The 23,765-nt window shown below is 62.8% G+C and overlaps 1 protein-coding gene across 3 annotated transcripts; it reads left to right on the top strand.

The window, feature by feature from the left end:
- Positions 1–241: 241 nt before the first annotated feature.
- Positions 242–20,240, top strand: CBX7 (chromobox 7). 3 transcript variants are annotated; one of them, XM_045834787.1, is made up of 6 exons: positions 242–563; positions 2,700–2,743; positions 9,587–9,652; positions 13,710–13,776; positions 16,423–16,774; positions 17,149–20,240. In XM_045834787.1, exons 1-6 carry the CDS (start codon positions 495–497, stop codon positions 17,301–17,303), a joined length of 753 nt encoding a protein of 250 aa, XP_045690743.1. In that variant the 5' UTR covers positions 242–494; the 3' UTR covers positions 17,304–20,240. The 3 variants fall into 3 exon arrangements, with proteins under 3 accessions (XP_045690743.1, XP_045690742.1, XP_045690744.1); XM_045834786.1 differs by having other exon boundaries at positions 247–563; positions 17,146–20,240; XM_045834788.1 differs by having other exon boundaries at positions 252–563; positions 16,702–16,774; positions 17,146–20,240.
- The last annotated feature ends 3,525 nt before the right edge of the window (positions 20,241–23,765 follow it).

The following is a 23,765-nucleotide window of genomic DNA, read 5'->3' on the forward strand; positions in this document are numbered from 1 at the left end:
GCCCAACCTAGCCCATGCCGTTTTTGGTCCATCAGAGTCACCGGGAGGATTTTAGGAAATGCATGGGTGTTAGGATACCGTGCGGCCCCAGGGCGGAGAGCGCCCACACCAAATAAGTACCGCTGCTGGCTGCTAGGGTGAGCTGCGCGCGTCCCCTGCCTCTGGGGCGGGGCGGGGCTCCAAGGGGGGCGGGGCCGGTGGTGCGAAGGGGCGGGACCTGCCGGGCAATAGCCAAGCCCCGCCCCGCCCGCTCCCCCGCGTGCTCGCGCGCTCGCGCACTCGCTCGCGCTGAGGAAAACGTTGCGCAGGTTCATAAATGGAACGTCGGCGGCGTGAGGGAGCGCGAGGGGGTGTGCGCGCGTGCGCGTGCGCGTGCGCGCCCGGGCGAGGGTGACGGGGTCCCGGCCGCCCCGTGCATCGCGCGCCGCAACCGCGGCCCCGCAGCTCCGCCCCCGGCCTGGCCCGGCCCCGGGCCCGCTCGTCCACCGCCCCCCATGGAGCTGTCAGCCATCGGCGAGCAGGTGTTCGCTGTGGAGAGCATCCGGAAGAAACGCGTGCGGAAGGTGAGGCTGCCGGGGGGCGGCTCCCAGGACCCCTGTGGGGTCCCTTCGTGTTCCCATCAACGTCCCCTTCACGCTGGGGGCGCCCGCGAATGTGGGCCAGAGGCCCCGGCAGCCCCGCGCTTCTGGGCTCGTCTCCCCAACTCGTGCCTCAGTTTCCCCCAGCTCCTTGTAGGGCAAGTAGAATAAAAGTTGTCGCCCTGGGATGCTGGGAGCCACTGAGCTTAGGATCGGACTTTAGGAATCCTGAACGCCATCCTTCTTCACCCCCCCCCATTCTAAATGTGGGGGGGACTGAGGCCCAAGTTGAGGAAACAGCTTCCCTGGTGCGTTGGCGTCTGAACTGGGTCTCGAACACAGGACTCTGGACTCTTGGTACCAAGACCTTTGAAGTTGGAGGCGGGGCTTCGGGATAGCTTCCAGCCTCTGAAGTCTTAACTGCTGGACTTGGACCTTTTCCGATCGTCTCTACACCCCCACCTCCATCTTTCTCGTTCTCCTCCGAGTGCACACCCCTCTGTTTTCCCCACCCCAACTTTCAGCCCCGCCCGGCCGGGCTCAGTGAAGCCGCCTACAGCGCTCTGGCTTCCTCGAAGCTCCTCCCCCTTTGCCTCCAGAACATGCACCCTGCAATTAAGGAGGGTTCTGCTGGGCTCGGGTCCCGCCTCTGGGCCGGGCTTCGTGGTCCACACTTCCCATGCACCTGTTTGCAGAGTGGGCTCGCTGCAGCTCGGAGGTTGGGGATGACAGCCCTGGGGGAAATTTCCTCTCCTGGCACCCACCACCGTCCTGTTCCCTGTGTCCTCTCTGCGGCCCTTTGGGAGGCTCCGGCGCCAGGGCCGGGACGGGTCTTAGAGGTCACTGCCTCCCATTTGACAGAGGCAGAAACTGAGGCCCAGGCAGGGGAATCCAACGAGTCCAAGTCACAGGACAAGGCAGAGAAGGAGGTAGAGCAAGGAGCTCAAGTTGGCCGATTGCCAGCTCATCTTCTTTGGGGAGAGCAAACAGTCCTGGCATCTTGGGCCGGAGGCTCAAGGTCAAGGTGGGCGGTGAGCTTTTTTTCCCACCCATCTCTGAGGGGGCTGAGCTCCGTCTTCAGGTTGGTGCTGCCCCTCCTTCTCCCATCCTCCAGAGTTTCCTGGATTTTAATTTATTCCACCGAGCCCAGTGCTTTTCATGGTGTAGCCCCAGCAGGTACAGTGACCCCTTCTGCACAGGGCCTGAGGGGTGGTGCCAGAGAGTGAGAAGCACCATTCTTTCAGCCATTTAATCAAAATACATTTCCTGAGGATCCGTCATGGGCCACGCACCATTCTGAGCCCCAGGGAGGAATACACGCCGTCCCTCACAGAGCTGGCATTCCGGCAGAGGAGACACTCGGCACACAAGGAAGTAAAAACAGATGCCTTCCAGCCGGGTGTGAGCTACACAGAAAGAGAACTGTGAGGCGGAAGGGCTGGCATTAGAAAGGGCAGCCAGGACACGCCTCTTTGAAGAGGTGACATCTTGGTCCCAAAGTTCCAGTGTGGGCGGGTTTCACCCAGTGCATGGGGTTGGCCTGGAAACTTTTAAAGGTCCCTGTCTGCTGTGAGGAGCAGGGGGGCCTGGCTCTCTTCCAACTACTAGAGGGGCGGCCGTCATTTCTGCAGGTGGAGAATTGTGAGCCTTCTCCAGGATCCTGCCAGGGTCTTCTGAGTTAAGAGCCCTGAAATCACTGTCCTGTCATCTCTGAGCCAGAGGCAGCCTCTCCTGGGAAGGGGGCTGGTGGGATTACAGCTGAGGGCTGCTCTGCGGTTGGAGAGTCTTCTGATCTAAAAAAGAAAGAGGGTTACGGCCTCGGCACTCGGACTGTAGCAGCTGAGTCTTTGGTGATGTGCACCCCCGCGTGGCCGGTGTCCCCACGTATGATGTGAGCTTGGAGCTTCTGCCACAGGAGCCCTGGAGATGTTTGGGGCCAGACGCACTTCTGTGCTGTCGTAGGGCGGGCATCTCTGGGGGGTCCTCTGGGTTGGTGGGGGTTGCTCTGGTCTGTGTGTATGTGTTGGACATCTATCTGCAGAGGGGATTAGGCCTTGCTGTCCTGGGAGGGGTCTGTGGGCAGCTGCGTGTCTCACTGTGTCTGCTTCTCTTTCTTCCCAGGGCAAAGTCGAATATCTGGTGAAGTGGAAAGGATGGCCCCCAAAGTAAGGTCCTTTGTGTGTGTGTCTGCCTGCCTGTAGATCCCTCCGTCCACCTTTTGCCGCCTCTCCTGCCTAGCTTTTAGCTCCAGCTGCTCTAGCAATTGGCCAGTGGGCATTGATTAAATCATTTCCTCTGGCTTTCACGTACCCCTCTGGCAGTCGAGGGGCTTGGAGCACATGAGGGTCAAGGTGGGCCCCGAGCTTCCCTTCTCGCCTGCTCCCCTCCAGTTAAGTGCCCTCTTTTGTTTAGAAGCACCTCTCCCACTCCTTTGGGTCTCTGCCCACCACGGGGAGGTGAAGGCCCAGCATCTCGGGTTCAGAGATGCCTGCCTGTCAGGTGGTGGGGGGACCCCCAAGCTGTAGCGAGTACAGTGCTGGGCAGGGGTCTGTGACACTGGTTAGGACAAGGCCAGCCAATGGGGCATGAGTCTTCAGTGCCGCAGAACTGAGGACAGAGTCTGAGCCACCTTGCCTTAGGACAGCACTCTCCAGTCTACAGAGCAGGTTCCCATACAGCCTTGTGAGGCTGGTGGGGTGAGAATCTTTCAAGATGTAGAAACAGGCTCAGAGAAGGTTAGCAGTTTGCTTTAAGCCACACAGCAAGTAGGGGCAGAGTTGAACTAGACCTCTCCATTTTCAAGTATCCTCTGTGAGTCTCCTCCATCTCAGCTGGGGGGGCAGGGAGCTGGGTCTAGGACCTCTCCCAGTCTCTCCACCTCTCTTGCTGAGGCCCAATCAGGAACCTTCACACCAGCCAATCACCTCCCAGCAGGGAGTTGTTGAAGGGTGGGGAATGAGCACATCGTGGGACCTATCCATTGGTCTGTGGGTGCCCCACCTCCCTACCCTGCCTCCCAGAGACTGACTCCCAGGGGACTCCTGGAGTCCCCTCTCCCCAGAGCCTCTGCTGTCTGTGCCAATCGCCTTCTGCTCTGCTGGTGGTGGGGGCTGGCCTGGTACTGGGTCCTGGGAGCATCCTGGGGCACGGTGGGGGGACACAGCAGTAGGGAAGATGGCCCATACTGCCTCCGCTTCTCTCTCTGCAAAACGGGTTCAGTAGTCCAGGCCCTGCTCCCTTCACAGGCTTCTTCACCTTGTGGGGTGCAAGGCCTGGGCGCGTGTCCCGGGTGACTGCAGCATCCTGACGGCTGGGGCTGGTGGCTGGGGCTGGTGGCTGGATAATGCATTTGTCCATTCCCCTGCCCCTGCTGCCCCTTCTCAAACACCCTGCGATGGAAGGAGGGTCCCTTCCTCCACTGGGCAGATGACAGGTGGACTTCCAGCCTGGGTGAAGGGGTGGTAAGAGTGGGGGAGAGCTAGAAACGGAAGAGGCCGGAGCGGGCAGCGGGAGCAGCAGGAGCACTGGCTGCCTGAGCGCTCACTCCCCCAGCTTCTGCGCCGGGAGGCACTGCATGGGAGTGGGGTCCCAGCCCAGCGGCCTTGAAGTCATGTGGGCTGTTTTTCCTCCCCTGTAGCCTCCATCTTTTGAAAGATTTCCTTCTCTAAGCAGAGGCACTTACCAATTAAAAATTCCTCCTCCAACTTATTATTCCCAAATGAATATGTCTGCCCATCAGAGCTCCCATCAGCAGGGAAGGACCCTGCACCCCAAGGGCAGTCCCTCCATGTGTCTGCTAGCCTGAGCCCCGGGCCTGGAGCCCACTTGTTCCTTAGCATGCGAGGCCACTACATGGGCCCTCGTGACTACCTTTAATGACCCCCAAGGGGGTTCTGGGAGCCCTGTTTGATCAGATGCTCGGGTGTACCTCTGGCTCCCCCACACTGCGGTCCTGTTCCTGTCCAGCTGTGAGCCCTTGGGCAGGTCCCCCATGGAGTGGGACCGCGGCTTCCATATCTCCAAACTACAACGGTGAAGCCTGCGTTCAGCGTTGTTGTGAATGAGGATCAGGTGATGGCTAGATAGCACCGCGAGCGTTCTCCGCCCGCCAAGCTCTTCGGGAGTGTTTGCAATAGAGTTCGACAGCTCGGCTTCTGGGTCCCCTGCCCCACGCCCAGCAGGACAGGGGCCTGGGGGGGTCCATTTCTCGCAGGAGCTCAAAGTGGCCTAGAAACCATTTAGATCAATCCTCAGATAGGGAACCTGAGGCTCAGACAGGGGAGGTCAGTACGAGAACATAACTGCCAACCCCGTGTGGTGTGGTACTCACTCCATGCCATCCACCGCATCACCCCACTTCCGCTGGGGGGAAACAGCTTCAGTCAAGGGAGAAGAAGGAGAGCCAGGGCTCTTTGGTCTTCAGTCTCCCCTCGTCAGGGGGCCTGGCTTGGCACCGAGGCTGAGAAAGGCGGTGGGGAGTGGATAGTCGGTCAGGCTGCCACCTGCAGGCCCGGGAGCCTTCACTAGGGCAGCGACAGCCTCAGCGGCGAGAGGGGTCAGATTCTCCTGCTCCACAGCCCCCTGGTCACCCTGGCTGGGGAAGCTTACATTAACAACAGAAACAGCAGAATACTCGCCCTGTGACAGGCCGGTTAAGCTGTTCCATGCTTTGCCTGCTTTCTGTTAAAACAGCGGACAAATGACTGCCCTTCCTCCCCAGCAGGTGGGGCAGAGGAGCTATCTTGCTCGTTCTGGAAGGCACAGCAAAGGGCACGGAGAGGGGCTGGGGGCACAGAGGAGGGCTGGAGTAATGGGGCAGAGGATGTTAAACCATCAGCTGCAGGCGCTATCACCCCAAAGAGACTCTTAGATGTCCCACTCGCACTGCACCCTGCCCAGGACCGCCCCCTTTCCCACGAGTGAACGCTACCGCGGCTCCCGGGGAGGGCTGTCTCCATGCATCTTCCGTAATGATGTTGTCAGTGGGCACAGCAACGACCGGGCTGTTCATCAGTAAGCCCCTAGTATGATCAGGAATTGGCCCCTTTAATTGACTCTTGGCAACCCATTTTACAGGCAGGGAGAAAGAAACCCTCAGCAGAAGAGTCCCTGCCCAGGGTCACACAGCTGAACTGATTTGAACTACTGGCTGCCTTACCCCAGGACACGGAGGCCCAGACCCTTTGATATACAGTGGGCTGTGGCGAAGGTGGCCGAGGATCGCGTGTGTGTTGGCCTGATGGCCAGTTCAGTGGGAAGTGCTCAGGCGGCGGAGCCAGACCAGGCTGCCTTTAAACTGTTTCAACATTTACCTGTGTGACCCAGGGCAAAGCCTTCAACCTCTCTGCGCCGCCATCCCCCTACTTGTAAAATGAGGCGCTGGCCTCACGGAGCCCTGCCACGGCTGCCCAATACAGCACAAGTTTCCTAACAGTGCCAGAGGCACAGGGGACACTTTTTTAAAAGGCTGGGTTTGGGCAGCAGCAGCCGAGTCCAGGATTGCGGCCCTGGCAGTCTTTTGCACTCTCTATGCTTTTGAAATTGATTTAACTAACGTTTAACGCTTATCTGCTTGTATTATGTACCATACTGAAGTGCGTGCTTCCCAGGGCTTAACACGGCTAATAGTCCCATCAACCCTGAAAGACTGGGACTACTACATCGGTAGACCCATTTCATGCAAGGATAAACGGAATCCTGAATCGCTGGCTCAAAGTCACCCCTGCTGGCTCGCCCAGACCCCCGCCGAGACCCGTCTCATTTTGAGCAGGATTACATTTGCGTTTGGGGCCGGGGAGCCAAGCCCCGCGCGGCCTTGCTCCGCCGGGCACCGCGCCCCGCCTCCAGCACGGCCCGAGCCTGCGCAAACCAGGCTCCGGCTACCGCGGGTGCCTGTTTACACTGCCCAGGCCGGGGCTGGCGGTCACGTGGCCGTGTTTACCTCTCAGCGGGCGCGCGCCGTCCCCGCCCCTATCCCCCATTGGTTGGCCTGGTAAGCTCGTGTACGCGCCGCTCCTGCGTGCGCGTGCGCGCGCCTCCCGGGCTGCGGAAAGGCGCGGGGCGGGGCAAAGCGAGCCTTCACCCTACCAAGGAACATTCTGTACCCGCCCAGTCCAAACCCGTTGCCCCTGCACACCCCACCCGACCCTTCCGCTCTCGCCTAGGTTGTGGACTGTGCCGCCTGCAGCTCCTGTCGTCCTTGTGCCTGGCTGTTCCTGAACCGCGTTTGCCATCACTGGCCTCTGGATAGCTGCTCTGCAGAGGGGCGTTATTGGCTTCCATTTTAGGGGAGCCCAAGGTGTTTGTTCCACAGACGCTTGTGCAATCCACGTTCCTTTGCCCTCTCGCTGCCAAGTCTCATCCCGTCTATTGCCTCAGGTCCCACGGGTGGATGCCCTAGGCCAGTAACAGCCCCCTCCGAATCTACCAACCCTTTCTTTGCACCCACTGTGCCCCGGGCCCCCGGGTCATACACGGAGGACTTGGACAACAAGACAAGAAGTAGGCAGGGTCCCTCTCCCAAGGATGTCTCAGCTCGGTGGGGAGTCAGATACGGTGACATGTGAACTATCTAAAGGTAGAGCGGGTGGCCGACACTGAACTGAGTTCTAACCACACGCTGCCCTCTCACTGTCTCAGGAGCCTTGGCAAGATGCTTACCCTCTGGGCCTCAGTGTCGTCTTCTGTAAAATGGGGTTACCTACCTCGGATGGGTGTTAGGAAGGATGGATGGGTCCTTGGCAGTCCTCTGCTCTCTCTCCTTGCCGTTACTGTCTGTGGTTGTGCTAGTGATTCTACGATGAGGAAGCTGAGGTCCAGAGAAGGTTGGGGACTTGCCAGGAACCATAGAGCAGCAACATAAACAAAAAAGTGGGCAGGGCAGAGAGGACTAGAGCAAGACAGCGACATTTCAACAGCTAGAGAAAGAGGGAGGTTGAAGCAGCCCACAGCAGGAGCACAAAACTCCCCTTTCTTGTGACCAGTTCCATCTGAGGAAACTCAACCTTTGTTTTGGGGGAGGAGGGATTGGAGTTTTGCTAGCCTCTGGTTGCTCATAGCGTGGGCTCCCCCACCCCCAAATATCTATATGTGTGTATAGATATATAGCCAGTTTCAGTTTCACATTTACTCAGGGTCATTGAAACTGCAGTGCTTCTAGGGTCGTTGCCAGAGCACCTGGGGCTGGGCCTGGGCTGGGTGCTCTGGGGGGCAGGGTTACAATCTGCCCACTGGGACAGCAGCTGCATTCATCAGCACCTATGGCAGGTGCCCAGTGCAGCAGTAAGGCCGTGGAGGGGAGGGTTCATCCTGCTGGGAGTGGGGCAGGGGAGAGGATCTAGGAGAAAGCTACAGGGACCTGGCTCTTAAAGGATGCATAGGAGGCCCCTGGAGGGACTGGATCCAGGGGGAGGGCACAGCATGTACAAAGGAAGAGAGGCGTGATGGTGCCTGCTCAGGCTGAGCATGTGGCACTCGGGTATGGGCTGTAGACCTTTGTTGCTGAGGGGGCACGGAGTAGCTTGTGGCAGTGTCAGGGGAGAAAGCGGCAGAGGGTTCTGTCCTTGGGCAGCTTGTTGTTCGTTACCTAAATTAGTTGACTGTAGGTTTCACAGTCCCAGGAGAGTTTAAGATGCAGGTTTCAGCTCAGCTGGTTTGGAGACCATGGGGACAGGGGCAATGCCCAGCCTCTTTCTGCTTCCTGTCACCTGCCCAATGCCTGCTCCCCTCCCTTCTCACCCAGCAGAGCTAGGGCTGCCTCAGCCAGAATCATAGCCCAGTGCTTGGGTTTTGTTTGTGTGTACACATGTGTGCACACACACATTGGTGTGTATTTGTGTGCATGCACACATGCATGCACATGTTGGTGTGTATTTATATGCATGTACATGTGTGCGCGCACACATTGGTATGTACTTGTGTGCACGCACATGTGCACACACTGGTGTGTATTTGTGCACACACACATTGGTGTGTACATGTGTGCATGCACATGTGCACACACGTTGTGTGTTTGTATGCACGCACATGTGCATACACATATACGTTTTACATTTTTATGCACTAGCATCTGTTTATAGTGACTGATACTGGTTTTCCCAATTATGGAAGTCATATAGAGTGTGTTTTTAAAATAAAATCACATACGTGAAAAAGTAAGCTGCTTAAGGGCAGATACTAAGTAAGTAACGGAGCAGCTGGAACAAGGATGGCTGAGCTCAGGAGGCTCTGAGCTGTCTCAGTGCTTGTCTGTCCTGGCAGGACCCTAGGGGGCCTAACCCTGTGACCGCAGTCACTAGACATTTACCAAGTTCCCACTGCATGCCAGGTGTGACACAAGGACACCTCAGACTGGCCTAGTGGGCACAGGTGTGCGCCCAAGAGGGAGGGGGCAGCTCAGCCTGGCAAGAGAGTCTGTGCTGAGGCTCTGATTTGAGGAGGGGTGGGGACAGCGACAACAATAAGTACAGAGCACTTCTGCGTGGCAGGCCCTGCTCTAAACACTTACACACGTGAGTGCTTTTCTCAGCAGAGTCCTCAGGGAAGACATGGGGAAGTCGAGGCACAGGGACCTTAGGGAAATTGTTCAGGGTCTTATAGCTATCAAGGATGGAGCTGGGATTTGAACCCAGGCAGTCTGGCTCAGAGCCTCTGTCCTTTACCACAGACTCTCACCTCTTCTAGGAAGGGCACGTGGGGCCTCCAGGCCCTGCCCTCTATCAGGCGCCCTGTTCTCCTAAAGGGACATGGGGTCTCATCGGGAGTTGCACACAGACATTTAGGGGATAGCATGATCGGTGCTCAAAATGAGGGGAGTTCTGGTGTCCTTGGATTCCTCAGAAGGCCCCTGACCCAGCTTGGCTGGCCAGGGTCAGCTCCTGGGAGCAGGTGACAATTTCCTGGACCAGGAAGGGGCGAGGGCTTGCAGACAGTGGGCCCTGGTGGAGCAGCTGTGGCCTGTGTGAATGGCATGGGGAGCAGGGCGCTCTGACCTCTCGTTTCTCTTCCAGGTACAGCACGTGGGAGCCGGAAGAGCACATCCTAGACCCCCGCCTGGTCATGGCCTATGAGGAGAAGTAAGGGGCTTGGCCTGCCGTGGGGCTGGTTGACAGGCAGCCTTGGAGCTTTCCTAGGGAGCCTGCAGCTCTCAACCAGGGGCATGGGCGTGGGGGTGGGCTCCTGGCAGGGACAGCCCTGTCCCATCTGCAGCCGAGGGAGGGCATTGGGCACTGGCTGCAGCGCAGCTGGGGCCCTGGCTCCTTTCCTGTTGCTGCGTGATGTTGACCCTCCCCTCCCCTCCCCTCCCCAGGCCTCAGTCTTTCTTCTGGGGTTACTGGGGCTTCTGCTGTGGCTTCTCCATAAGGTGGGAGTTTCAGTTGCAGTGATGAATGTTACAATGTCTCATAGCGATGCCCTTCGTGAGAGGGACAGCAGTATCGGTGATGCCCAGCATGCCCTTGGGGAGAGAGCAGAGACATGCTCCCTGGAGATTCTCTCAAAGGAGAAGGCAGTTGGCCGAACCTCAGGAAAGGCCCCGGGTTGGTGGGGTTGGCTTTGGAGGTGGGACAGCTAAGCTCTGGTCCACCCCTCTCTGCCCTGCCCTAGCTGAGCGGCCCCGGGCAGAGCCGCCTGGTCTCAGTCTCCCACATCGGTCAGCACCCTGCTGGCAGCCACAGGCTGGTGAGGCCTGGGCAGCCCCTCCGATGGCCACGCGGGCACATCGCGGTGGGGAGCCTTTGACACCCCATCCCTCCTCCCGGTGCGGGGCCCTTGGAGCAGAGTGCGGCCTCCCCTCGTGCGCTGTGAGCCCCGAGCTGCTGACCCCCTGCTGGCGGGCAGCCCCGTCCTGCAGCCTCCCCCGACCGCTGACCACCGACCACCGCTGACCTGTAGGGCAGGACCCGACTCCTAAAATCGGCCCCTCCGGAAGCCCCCCGAGACAGGCATGAGGGTCTCCTCTGCCAGACGGGGAAACCGAGGCTCTGAGGAGCTGAGGGAGCTCCTGAAAGAGCCCCACCAGGACCCACCCCGGGCTCCGCCCCTCGCGCCCCGGGTCTCTGGTCCCTTCTCACCCAGGAGACCTCCTGCTGCCCGTCCAGAGGAACGCTTCCCTCTGCTGCTGCCTGTGAACATGAGAGGCCCCTGTCCCGCAGCCTTGGCCTGGTTCCTGAGTGCCTGTGGGGCCGTGGCCCACGCGACTGCGGCCCTGGGAGAACCCTGGGGGACACCCCGGAGTGTGGTTAGGGGGGTGCTAGGCAGGCGCCAGAGGCCTGGAGCAGATCCCGGCTCTGCCGCCCGCCAGCTGGGCGGTGCGGGGCGAGGCCTCCCCTCTCGGAGCCTCGGCTTCCCCACGGGGACACGGGACACGGGACACGTGACACGGGGCCCGCACACTGGCCTCGTGGGGCTTTCCCGGGAGGTGCAGGAACGGCAAGCACTCTGTGAACCCGTGAGTGTGGGCTCACACGTGTGAGTGTGTCTGCACATTACGGGGGACTGCGAGGGCACCCAGGGCTTGCTGGGGCCACGACCCTGTGGTGGCCTCTGTCCCTTAGCCCTGGACACTACGGTCAGTGTCCAGGCCTGACGGATACCAGGCTCCGAGTTGGTAAGGACTGGACAGACTGCAGGCTCCCACCTCACCCTCTCGCTCCCCACCCCCGACAGTTTGCTGGCAGGATTGGGGGTGCAGGCTGCAGACAGGAAGCCAGGACCATGTGACCTGGGCTCCAGGCCCGCCCTGCGGAGCCTGACTGGAGTCCCCGGCCTGTCCCTCCCTGGTGTGGACCAGAGCTTAGCATCTGCCCCGGCAGTGGGAGGTGTAATAACTTGCCGTGTGTGAGTTACTTAACCTCTCTGCCTCGGTTTCTCTGGCACAAAGGGGGGCCAGTAGCAGTCCTGCCTCCCTCCTAGGGGGGCTGCGAGTGCTTGGGTGTCTGGCGCGGTGTGTGTGCGGTGCCCGGTGTGTGGTCGTCGCGGTGAACGGCTCCTGTGAGCGCAGTGAACCCGTTCCGATCAGCATTATTATTTCCCCCCAAGGCCTTCCCTCCCCACCCACTTCCTCCCCTCTTTCTCTCTGCTTTTTCTTCCCTCTCTCCTCCCTGTCTTTATCGTTAGTCTTTCTGCTCCTCATTTCCATACATACCAGGGACATCTCCTGTTTATCTAAGTGCCCTGGCGGTCAGCTGAGCGTGGAGCCCCTCCCTCCAGGCAGAGACACGGAGCCCAGAGAAGGGCGCTGACCGGCCAAGGCCCCGTGGGTCAGGGTGCAGCTGGGCCTGGCACAGGGTGCCCTGGCGCCTGGCCCGGTGGGTTCCGAGAGAAGCTTCTCTGCCTCAAGGACTTGGAAGGTCTGCCCTGGCGAGCTGCCAGGAGTGGGCACCCCAGTGCCCTGCGTGCTTCTTTCAAGTGCTGGTTCTAGGTCCCTCCCACCCCGCCACCCCCCCGTGGACCTGCCGAAGCCTGCTCCATCGTGGGGGGCGGGGGGCTCCGCCTGGCGCACGGCCTCCGGGAGCCCTGGAGGCCGAGGTACTGGAGGAGGGCGGGCAGCTGCCACCTAGAGGAGGGGGACAGGGGGAAAGGCTGCTTGGGACTCGTGGGCTCAGCGGGGCTCAGAGTTGGACACTGGCCTGAGGTCGCACAAACGCAGTAAGGGGGGAGAGCACTGTTAGACAAAGAAGTAACTCCCACGGCTGAGAGACTTCTGAAAAGAAAGGGCTTCTTGGGCCACCCTCTAGCCAGCAAAGGACTGGGTCACGGGCACGCCGTCCACACCGCCAGCAGCAGGGCGGGGGCGGGGGGGCGGGTGCGCCGCCCCAGAGTCAGCTGGCAGGTGCGTTTGCACAGGGGCGGGCAAAAGTAGGTCTACACTTGTTCACAAGGAAAATAACACAATAATTAAGAAATAAAAATACAAGGAAAAACTGCTTCGTGTACTCACAACTGTAACCCTACTATTGCCTGCCTGTCCATTATGTTTTGGGGAAGAAAGATGGAAGTTTTGGAAGATTTTCCACTGGCTGCAGATAGGGGGGCGGGAAATGGGGAGGTGGGGGCGGCTCTGTGACAGGCGCAGGGGCTGCGAGGAAGAAACAGTGACCACTTCTGGTCAGTGACAGGCCACAGCCCTGAGGGTCTGCACATAGGCAGGGGGTGGCGGTGTCTGCTGGCTGGCTCCGGAGGCTGGCTCAGGGCTCTGCCACGCAGTCAGGGACGTGGGCCCTCTTCTGTCCTCTGGCCCCTGCTGCTGCCGAGCTGACCGCTGGCCTGTGCGCCCTCGCCCCCCCACCCCTCTCTCGCTGGCCCGCTGGAATTTAATTTACAGCATCTCAGAGCTTTTCTCTTGTTGGGGCGCACTCCTGCCCTCGCATTCCTGCGGCCTGCGTGGGGGCCACAGACAGTGTGAAGGGCGCGGAGCGGGGTGGGCAGGAGGAGGCACCTGTGAATTCCCTGCCGCCGGGGGCCTGTGTTGGTCTCTCTGGGGCAACCTCTGGGGTGTGGTGCATGTGGCTTTATCTGCCACCTCGGGCTGCGCCTGTGCTCATGCGTCCGGGGGTGCGTCTGGGGCGTGGGGGCCCCCAGCGGCGCGTCTGTCGTCTCCCCGGGGCTCGGTGCAGGCTCGTTTCCCTCCCTTCCCCGGGGGGAAGAGTCCAGACAAGCGGGAGCCCGCCGTGCAGACCCTCAGCGAGGGATCCCTGGGGGGGGGGGGGACAGGACCACTGCCAGCTCATCCGCTGCCCTGGGACATTCCGGCAAACTCGGTTGACACTGGAGCTCCATTTTCTGGGGGGGGCGGCATGGTGGGGCAGAGCCCTGGCGTGGCCTGGAGCCCACAGAAGAGCCACACGTGTTTGGAGATGCCGCCCGGGGGTTGACCTCAGCATTTGGGACAGTGGCGGGGCCTTGCCTCGTGTCCGCTGGGAGGACTGAGGCCCCAGGGGTTAAGCATGTGGTCCCGTTGTTCCGGCCTGAAGAGAGCCCCAAGGAGGAGCCCGGTGCTCCAGGATCCGGGGGTGGTCTGTGGAGCATGCCCCCTCCCCCGTGGGCTGCGGAGGGTGGGGAGGGCGGACGCCATTCTTTCCCTTAAATGTCACCAGTGTTTCCTTCTCTCCTGCCGTCTGCTTTGCACCTCAGGGAGGAGAGAGACCGAGCGTCGGGGTATAGGAAGAGAGGCCCGAAGCCCAAGCGGCTCCTGCTGCAGGTAACCCACCAGCGCTGGCGCCCGCCCACACGTCCCCGGGCTCGCCCTGCAGTTGCCCAGCTAGTTGCACTGAACAACCCCCCCCCCACCCCCCCCGCCCCCGCCCCCCCACCCCGCCTTGGCCCCAGCCAGGGCGTGTGGGGGGAGGCACTTGGCGGGCAAGGTCTGGTGCAGGGGGCTGGGGGGGGAGCCGAGCATGGGGCTGGTGGCCCAGGACAGCGGCCGGGGGGCGGTGCTATGGTGGGAGGGAGGGTGGGTACGTGGCTAATGGACTCAGCATTTTAAAAGCTTAGAGTCTTGTAAATGACCTTTTTGATATTCACGGTCCCCAAAACGCAAAATTGTAATATTTGACCTCCTTAGAGGACAAAAACTTTAGAATTGAGAAAACATGGGAGCCTAGGATTTTAGAATTCAAGGAAAGGAGATTCTCAGCATTCTGCAACCGTAGTGTTGGAATGTCCTAGGAACGTGCCATTTCCGAGTGAGAAGAACCCTCAGGGCCTCCTTTCCCGAGTCCCCGCCATAGGCGGGGCTTGGGCTCCGCCGCACCCGCTGCCCAGGCCTGGGGGGTGGGTGCTTTGCTGGCCTCCCTGCTTGGCCCTGGAGGCAGGATGGGTCTGGAGCGGCGTGGCTCTGCGCCGGGAGGCGGTCGTGTCGTGAGGTTGCTGCTCTGGGCCGGAGTTGTCTCCTCTGTGAAAGTGGGATGGTAGGGCCGCCTGCTCTCCCTGGTTTGGGGAGGCCCCTCCAGGCACACGGAGCCCAAAATAAGTCTTCTTGTTCCCTGTGTGGCGTGAGCCACGCCCACCCTCCTGTCCACTCTTGATTGCGGGACACCGGAGGCTCTTGCCACAGTAGATGGGCCGCCCCACGCGGTGGGCTCGTTCCCCGGGGCTCGGCGTAAACGGGGCCCTGGGAGGAGAGCGGCGCCTGTCGGCCGCCATCTCCGTGCTCAGCGCCCCCACAGGGAACACACGTCATCCGCACGGCAGACCCCGGGGGCAGGCGTGCCGTCCTCTGCGTAATAAGTCCCCCCAACTAAGCCGCTTCACGCAGTAAACACTCGTGATGTCGCGGTCTCCGTGGGCCAGGCATTCGGGGGTGCTTCAGCTAGTTCTCGGGAGGCTCCGGGTTGGGTTACAGCCCTGAAGTTGCCCAGGGTCCACTCACCTGAAGGCTTGGCCAGGGCTGGGCCGTCCACTTCGGAAGCGCTGCCCACAGGGGCCGCTGGCAGGCGTGCCGGCGCGCGGTGTTGGCGGGAGGCCTGGGCCCTGCCGCATGGCCCTCTCCGGAGGGCTGCGGCGTGGCCTCCCGGTGTGGCCACTAGCTTCCCCCAGAGTGGGTGTCCCGAGAGAGGGAGCGAGGGAGGTGCACAGTGTCCTAATGGCCTCGCCTGGGGAGTGCCCCCCCACCACCGCGGCAGGCAGTGTGGGAGGGGACCGCCCACGGTGTGGGTTCCCAGAGGCAGGGGTGGCGGGGACAGCGGGGGCAGGGGCCGTCTGACAGCTTGCTCATGGTTTCCCTGATGAGGACACTGAAGTTCGGGTGGGCCAGCAGTGTCCCGGGGTCACACACGGGGTTAAAACCCAGGCCTGGCCTCGGCTGCTCCCGGGCAGTTCTCGCGTGGTGAGGTGGAGAAGGGCGCCAATGAGTCCCCTTGTCGAGTCGTGGGAGAGTTTGCTGGGCCTGGGACGGCCTGCAAGCCGGGCGGGAGGGGCAGGTTCGATACAGCCGCACACAGACAGGGCCCTCCTCGCACCGGGGTGTTTTCCCAGGGCCTCCCAGTTCAGCCCTCCTCCCGTCACTACGGCAACCCGCAGCCCACGCCCACTGATGGGCATTAGCAGGTGGGACTAGAGGACGGAACCTGCACGTGGGATCTTGGCTCCCACCTGGAGATGCTTGACCTGCGGGTCCTCCCTCTCTCCTGGGGAACGCTCAGCCTCTGGCGAGAGGGCGCAGCGGCAGTGCTGCCCCAGAGCGACCCCGGCCCTCCCGGCATTTCAGCACCGAGGCTCTTTCTGGGACTTGTGTAAATCAGCCCCAGAGTCAGTGAGGTGAAGCCCCAGGCTGCAAACACCAGTGCTTGAGTAGCGGAGGAACCTTCCTTCCGGCCCGTTTTAACAAGAACGAGGCAGGGCACCGTCAGGGCTGCGCCCACATGGGCCACGAGGCAGCTGGGGCCGATGCGGGGGAGCCCACCGGCTGCCTGCCGGCAGTGTCCGCGCCAGCCAGAGCTGTGTGTCCCCCTGGGTCAGCTTGCCCCGGGGACCTTCAGGGCCCTGGCCTCACACCGTCTCCCTGGGAAGCCGCTGTCCCGGCCGTGGGGTCCTTCAGTGAACAGAGTTCCCTGCTCTGCGATGAGGAACAATTCCTTGTTTATCTGCCTCCCAGATCCAGATCTGCGTTTCGTTTCTCTCGAGTGCCCCTCCACGGTGCACCGGAGGCGTGTGCCCGCGGCCCCCATCCCTGAGCCCGCCAGCCCGGGGGAGGCTGCCCTGCGGGGCTGGGGTGGGCTGACGGCCGGCTCCGGGCCGCGCGACCTGGGGAAGGGCACCGAGGCGGGAGGAGCGGCATGAGCAGAGGCGCGGCGGCAGCGGGCGGGAGGGCAGGGCTGACCGGCCGTGCCCTGGCTTGCCCCCGCAGCGGCTGTACAGCATGGACCTGCGGAGCTCCCACAAGGCCAAGGGCAAGGAGAAGCTCTGCTTCTCCCTGGCGCGCCCACTCGGCAGCGGGAGCCCCGAGGGGGTGGTCAAGGCGGGGGCACCTGAGCTGGTGGACAAGGGCCCCTTGGTGCCCGCCCTGCCTTTCCCGCTCCGCAAGCCGCGCAAGGCCCACAAGTACCTGCGGCTCTCACGCAAGAAGTTCCCGCCCCGCGGGCCCAACCTGGAGAGTCACAGCCATCCACGGGAGCTCTTCCTGCAGGAGTCACCGGCCCCGGACGCCCTGCAGGCCGCCAGCGAGTGGGAGCCTGCTGAGCAGCCCCCTGGAGAGGAGGGTAAGGTGCCCCACCCCGGCCAGGCCCAGAGACCCTCAGAGCTGGAAAGGGCCCGTGAGTTGTCAGGCCCGACGGGCTTGAGGCCCGGAGAGGGTCTGGGGTGCTCCGGAGGCCACGCCCTGGCCCCAGCCCAGAGCCCTCTCCGTGGTCCTGCTCAGGATACGCTCTGGTCCGGCCAGAAAAGATAAGCGCAGTGACCTCCTCCCCTTTGCCCCGCCCTGGGCTGGGCCCTGACTTGGCTGCAGGCTCCGGGGACAGCTGGTGTGGGGGGTGCGCTGTGGCCTGCATGCTGCCACCGTCCCTCGGTCCCCACGCTGCCGCTGCCGCCGACGCTGTCCTCCACCTGTCTTGTCTTTCTCCCGTGGCTGTAGCAGACGCAGACCCGGCCGACGGGCCCCCTCCCTGGACACCTGTGCTCCCCACGAGTGAAGTGACAGTGACTGATATCACCGCCAACTCCATCACCGTCACCTTCCGTGAGGCCCAGGCGGCCGAGGGCTTCTTCCGGGACCGCAGCGGGAAGTTCTGAATCACCATTTTCACTTTTCTTAAAACTGTTTTCTTTTGGGCTTGGGGTGGGGACGCCCAGAGACGGGGAGGGGCCGGGGCAGGGTAACTATTTTATTTAACAGTGTGGAGCCGGACGAGGGAGGCGGACCCCAGCACTCTCCCACCAGCCTCCCCCTCCTCCGTGGGTGATGTTTACAGGGAGGCCTGCGGGTCTCTGTCTGGCCAGGAGGTGGGGGGGCCTGGCCCTGTTCTGTCAGTTTGGGTGCCGTCTCCAGTGCCGACTGGGGACAAGGCCACCGTCCCTCGGACCCCTCCATCACCATTCTTCTCCGGGGACGCAGCAGCGGGTCCTGGGAAGTACCACAGGGCGGTGGGAAGGCCCGAACCTGGCCCCTGAGCATCCCGCCCCTGCCTTTCTGGCTGATTTCCCTCTTCCTTTTTTACCCGGGGGAGAGGTCTTCATTTTTAACTCTGTATTCCGGCTTGCGGTTCGGTGGGAGGTTGCCTTTGTCCAGCGTGAGGCGCGGAGAGAAGGGGCAGGAGGAAGGGCCGGGGGTTGCTACGGCGTGTCCTGTGTGCCCGACACCCTCCGGGAGGGGCCTCTCCGTCTCCCTGGAGGTGGCTGCCAGCGGGGCACCTGCTGCTGAGAGCTCCCCTGGTCCCCGCCACCGGCCTGGGGGAAACACCGGGCGCACACCCGGCTGCACACCGCCGCTCCTGCCCTCGTGCGTGCGTGCGTGCGTGTGACTGCAGATGTGTGCCGTGGGTGTTGCAGATCTCATGTTCAGAAACCCTGACCGGGTGACTGCGGGGTGATTGACGGCATAGAAGAAGTTGCCTCGGGCACCCCGCACTCACCCCGCCTGGCACGGCCCGTCACGTGACAGGACCCGGGCCAGCTCCATTTGCTGGGAGCTGTCCACAGGGCTCCGGCCGTGCCCAGGTGGCTTCTGCCGCCGCAGGCGCACAGGCGTGGCCTCGTGGCCCCTCCTGGCCGGCCCCCGGCGCGTCGGCGTCCGTGCGGGTGGGCCGTGCACCCCCTGGGCCCTGTGCTTCCTCCCGAGGGGCTCGTGCTCTCTGACTCAGGGGGCTTCCCGGCCCTCCATCGCCCTCTGTTTCTGCTCCTCCGCCGGCTCAGCCAACGCCCCGTGTGGGTGTGGGTGGCCTGGGAGGGAGAGTGTCCCGCCACCTTCTCAGGGCAGCCCCAACCCCCTAACCCTTCCTCTTGCGCCCCGCGCCCCTCTGCGCCCACCCTCCGTGCCGAAGCTGGGGCTGGCCTTATTTTCCTGCGGGGGCAGGGGCTCTGCCCACGTCTTCCTGTGGCCACGCTGCAGTGGACAGCGGCTCAGGCAGGCCGCAAGCCCCACCCCACCCACCTGGCAAGGGACTGTGTGTGCCAGGAGGAAGGGGCCCTGGTTTTCCAGTTTGCACAAGCGTGCCTGTGGACTAGTAGCTTCCCTGGCAGTAGGAGTGACTTCTCCCCCGGGGGCGGGGGCGGGGGTCCGGTGTACCAGGAGAGCGAGTAAAAGCCTGGCTTCTTCCAAACCCCCCCCCCCCCATTGCTGCCCTCCCTCCGGGGGTGTCTCTGCTGCGCTGTGTCGTGAGGCAAGGATAGGGCGGTTCCCCCCCCAGACCCCTTCTTCCTGAGTTCCCAAACCAAAGACAGCCTGCACCCATTTCTGTTTGGGGTACCCTGCTGGCAAGATTCTCCAATCCCTGGTCTCTCTCTTCTCCCTCCTTAATCCTTTGTTGTCCAGGGTCAATTCAGTGCTTCCAGTGGGGGACAGTCCCCTCAGGGGTGACTTGGTTCACCCCCAGCCCAGGGAGTTGAATCTAGACGAGCAAGCGGGGGTGGGGCAGGGAAAGGCGGGGCAGCTGCGGGGCCTGAGGGGGGGCGGTGGCTGGGGCTGGGTGCAGTCCCAGGACAGGGGTGCCCTGCAGAGGTCACTGAATGCTGTGGGCTCGTGGATTTGGGACCTGGCTGGCTGTTCCCCAGGGGACACAGGACCTGTTCCTGCCTCAGGGGACTCTCAAAGAGCCACTGGTGCAATCTGCAGGGTTGGGGGTTTGGGGGGTCACCCCTCATGTGGGGTGAGACGGCTGTTCTGTGGGCAGCGGCAGGCCCGTCTCCCTCTGCTCTGTGCAGCCCCCGGGCGCCCTGTGTCTCGGGGAGAGCCAGAGCCCGCGGAGCCGGCTCCCTGGGGAGAGGGCTGTGGCCTCTGAGAGCCGCTCCCCCTCCTCCCCCCCAGGACAGAAACCTCTCAGGCCTCCTCTCGGCCCCGAGGGTCCCAGCTGGGCTGGGGCCAGGCCTGAGCGGGGCCGGGCGGCCCTGACCTCCCACCTGCCCCACCGCCACTGGAAGTCCAGCACTCGACGGCAGCGTGGGGGCCTAGAAAGATTGGACCACCTGCCTCTCCTGCCCGCCCCCCCCCCCCCGCCCACTTGAATGTAGAAAGACTGGTTGGTACTTGTCCTTCACCGTGGGATCGGACAAGGAGGGTGTTCTCTGCCCCTGGCAAGGCCCCTCGTGAGGGCAGCGGCCGAGCGCTGTTGGGCAGCCCGACGACGATCGTCCTCGCCCCCCTCGGACCCACTGCCAGCCGTCCCCTCCCGTCCTGCTGGGGGAGGGCGCTGCGCTTGGGTTGGGTGGCGGAGCTCCCGCCGCCCGCCTGGCCTGGCCTGCAGGGCCCCGCGCCAGAAGGCCCCTCCTCCGCACGGTGGGGGTGGGGGGCGGCCGCTTTGTTCAGACGAAATGAATGTACTGGGGGTCGGCCCGAGTCGGGGCGCGCACGCCCTCCTGCGTGGGCGCGCGGGCAGAGCCACGGTGGGCGCGGAGCTCGGCTTTATTTTTGTACTGATACTGGTCAGAGAATGTAGAGCATCTATTTATTCAGATGATTTATCTGGCAAACAAGGCAAAAAATTATTAACTACATTAAAGATGATTTTAAAGAAAGTTCTCGGGCGTCCGGTTCTTCTTCCGATGGGGTCCCGGCGGGGCTGCGAGAGGCGCTCCGGCCCACGGGCTCAGCCGGGGCCGTGGGGGCCAGCCCTGCCGGGGACTGGCTGTGACCTGGGACTGGCCATTCACTTTCCTGTGGCCTGCACAGGCTGGGTGAGGGTTCACTCGGTGGTGGGCGGCGGGACGTGGGCGGGAAGTGGACGCGGGCCCACTTCGGGGTCAGGGTGCAGAGGCGACAAGGGGTGGGTGGGCTTGGGGGCGGCGTCCGGCCTTGCCAGAGGCTCTCGGTAACTCCCTTTACAAGGTGGGGGGTTAGCACGCCTCATGCCCAGCGTCCAGCCTTGACCCTAGTTTTGGATCCCCAAGAAAGGCCCCGTAGGCACCCAGTAATAGTGTCCGTCCTGACTCTACGGTGCGTTACCTGGGCACGGCCCTCTGTGGCGGGCGCTGGTACTGCGCTCTGGTCCGCCCAGCGAGGGCACAGCCAGCCAGGAGCCCCGGAGCGGGAGCCCAGGAGCGGGAGCCCGGGGCTCACTCCCCCAGCCCTTCTGAGGAGCCTTACTCCCCGCGGTCTCTGTTTCCCACAGTCGGCTGGCGGGTCGGAGAATGTGAAACAGAAACTTTCAGAAATAAACAATGCGTTTAGTATCAGTTTGCGTGGTGACTCCGAGTGCCTTCTGTGTTTTTCCTTCCCAGACATGAGTCAGCCCTTTGTCCAGCGTCTCCACCCCGCATGTGCAGCAGCCCCTCCCTACCCCAGCCACTCAGTAGCGGTCTCTGTGTTCAGGGCTAAGGGACAGAGGCCACCACAGGGTCGTGGCCCCAGCAAGCCCTGGGTGCCCTCGCAGTCCCCCGTGGTGTGCAGACTCCCCAGCAGAGCCCCGGCAGGCCCCCTGTGTCTGCATGAAAACCCAGCAGAGCCTGTGTTACTCGGACATCACCCCTGGTCACCCCCGGTCACCCCCGGTCACCCCCGGTCACCCAGCCTGAGAGCAGTAAGGCGGCGCCGCACAGGGGTCTGGAGAAGTCTCCCAGCTCCCGGTGTGCAGCTCACCGTGGACTCCTGACTCGGCACATGGTGCCATTCCTCCGCCAGGACCGGCCCTGCCCTCCCGGAGCCTTCAGAGGCCCCCACCCCGGTTCCCGGCTCACACCAGTCCCGTCGGCCGCACTCAGAGCCACACTTGTCCCCACGCTGCTCCTCGAACGCGGGCCCTCCCCCCGGGGCCTCCGCACTCACGGGGCTGGGCCCGCGCCCTCCCTCAGCTCAGGCCCCTGACCCACGGCCACCCCCAGCCCCCAGCGGACTGCCCAGGAGACCAGCGGCCCGCTCCCGCCTGTCCCTGCGCCTGCTCCGTCTCTGCAGCCCTGGTCACCAGCTGACGGCCTGCGCGGTTCCTGGTGTGGGCGAGAACCCCACCGGGGACACACGGCTGTGGCTTTCGTGCCTTCCTGTGGCCCTTCGTCAGCTGGGACAGCGCCTGGCACGTGCCGGGGCCTCAGAGAGGGCGTGTCGAAGAATCCGAGAATGACCAGCTGGCCCAAGTTACCCTCAGCACACACTCACACGTGTGAGCCCACACTCACGGGTTCACAGAGTGCTTGCCGTTCCTGCACCTCCCGGGAAAGCCCCACGAGGCCAGCGTGTGGGCCCCGTGTCACGTGTCCCGTGTCCCGTGTCCCGGTGGGGAAGCCGAGGCTCCGAGAGGGGAGGCCTCGCCCCGCACCGCCCAGCCGGTTTCCCCTCAGAGCCTCGGTTTCCCCGTCTGGCAGAGGAGACCCTCATGCCTGTCTCGGGGGCTTCCAGAGGGGCCGATTTTAGGAGTCGGGTCCTGCCCTACAGGTCAGCGGTGGTCAGCAGTGGGAGGAGGCTGCAGGACGGGGCTGCCCGCCGGCAGGGGGTCAGCAGCTCCGGGCTCACAGCGCACGAGGGGAGGCCACACTCTGCTCCAAGGGCCCCCAACCGGGAGGAGGGACGCGGTGTCAAAGGCGCCCCGCTGCGATGTGCCCGGGTGGCCATCGGAGGGGCTGCCCAGGCCTCGCCAGCCTGTGGCTGCCAGCAGAGCGCTGACCGATGTGGGAGACTGAGACCAGGCGGCTCTGCCCGGGGCCGCTCAGCTGCAGGGGGCAAGGCAGGGCGGACGTCACCACCTGACCAGCCTCACAAACTACCGCACACTGGGCAGCCTTAAGCAACACAGGTGCACCCTTCCCCGGCTCTGGAGGGCAGAGCTCTGGCCGCCGGCCCCCGTGTCGGCCACAGGTGGGGCCTTTCCCCTCTGGTGCGGCCTGCAATCCGGGGTTCGTCTGACGTCCCTCCACCCCCTGTCCTCACCCAGCCTTCTCATGCGAGTCCCTGTCCGTGCGTCTCCTCGTCTTATCGGGACGCCAGCCGTGTTCGAGGCAGGGCACGCTCACTTTGAAGCATGGCCGCGCCGCAACTCACTCCGGTGCCCGGGCCCTCTCTCCGGCGAGGCCACCCGCGGAGGTTCTGGGAAGGTCACGAACGTTGAACGGATACTCTCCAACCTAGTCCATGCGTATCTCACGTTTACCGTTGAAAACGTTGTCATGTATGTTGTAGAGACTGCAAACTGTGCCACTGCATTTTTATGTACTTATTTATTTTTAGAGACGGGGGAAGGGAGAGAAAAACAGAGGGAAAGAATCTGGGCACACCCACAGCCCAGCTATGTGCCCTGTCTGGGAATTGAACCAGCGACACGTTGGTGCAGAGGCTAGGGCTCAATCCAGTGAGCCGCACCGGGCAGGGCTGATCTACCATGTTAATGCTCCCATTTCAGACTGTATAAACCCTGCTTTTTAGCAAGTTACTCAGCCATCTGAAATAAAGGCGACATTTCCCAGACTCCCTTGCTGCTGGGTGTGGCCAAGTGACTGGGCCCCAGTCCGGGAGATATGAAAATCAAACCGGAACGGCAGCGTCTGGGAGGGACCCTTCCTTAGGAGCGGCTAGCTTGCTCACCCGCCCCTTTCTGCTCCTCTCCCCGCACCGAGCTGCTGGAACCCAGATGTCATATGTGGCTACGTTTTCGGCCAGGAGGACCAGGTCCCCGCACGTCCCGAGGGCGGCACAGCAGGGAGCTGGCCGCTGTGCGGGTCCAGCGGGCCCGTGGAGTGCCCACTCCGAAGCTGACGCCAGGTCTCGCACGTGGAGGTGAGCTCCCGCCTCTGGCTGCCGGGCGGCAGGAGCCCGGGCCCGCGTCCACAGGGCGGACCGCAGTCCTGCTCTGGCTGCAGAATTCCCAGAGTGGGCGGGGGTGGGGGGAGCGGGGAACAGAGAGGGGTCGGAATCGGGACAGGGACACTCTTGGAGCAGATGTCCTGGAGGTCCCCATGGATCTCTAAGACGGACCTTGTGCTTTGTCCTTTTCTCCAGGACGAGGAGGCGTTTTCAGCGGCACTCCCTGGCCAAGTTCATTGCCCCAGATGGTCAAGGGTGTGTGGTCCACATCGGAGCCGCTGTATGCCTCCCTCCGCGGAGGAAACGCAGAGAGG

This window comes from Phyllostomus hastatus, unplaced genomic scaffold, assembly GCF_019186645.2.
Source record: "Phyllostomus hastatus isolate PE091 unplaced genomic scaffold, TTU_PhHast_1.1 phas_contig_198, whole genome shotgun sequence".
Lineage (NCBI taxonomy): Eukaryota > Metazoa > Chordata > Mammalia > Chiroptera > Phyllostomidae > Phyllostomus > Phyllostomus hastatus.

Excerpts from the sequence above, each read along its gene's own strand:
- CBX7 (XM_045834786.1), top strand. The coding sequence starts at position 495 with ATGGAGCTGTCAGCCATCGGCGAGCAGGTGTTCGCTGTGGAGAGCATC. Across the intron at positions 2,744-9,586 it reads TGGAAAGGATGGCCCCCAAA|GTACAGCACGTGGGAGCCGG; the intron begins GTAAGGTCCTTT and ends TTTCTCTTCCAG. Across the intron at positions 13,777-16,422 it reads CCAAGCGGCTCCTGCTGCAG|CGGCTGTACAGCATGGACCT; the intron begins GTAACCCACCAG and ends TTGCCCCCGCAG.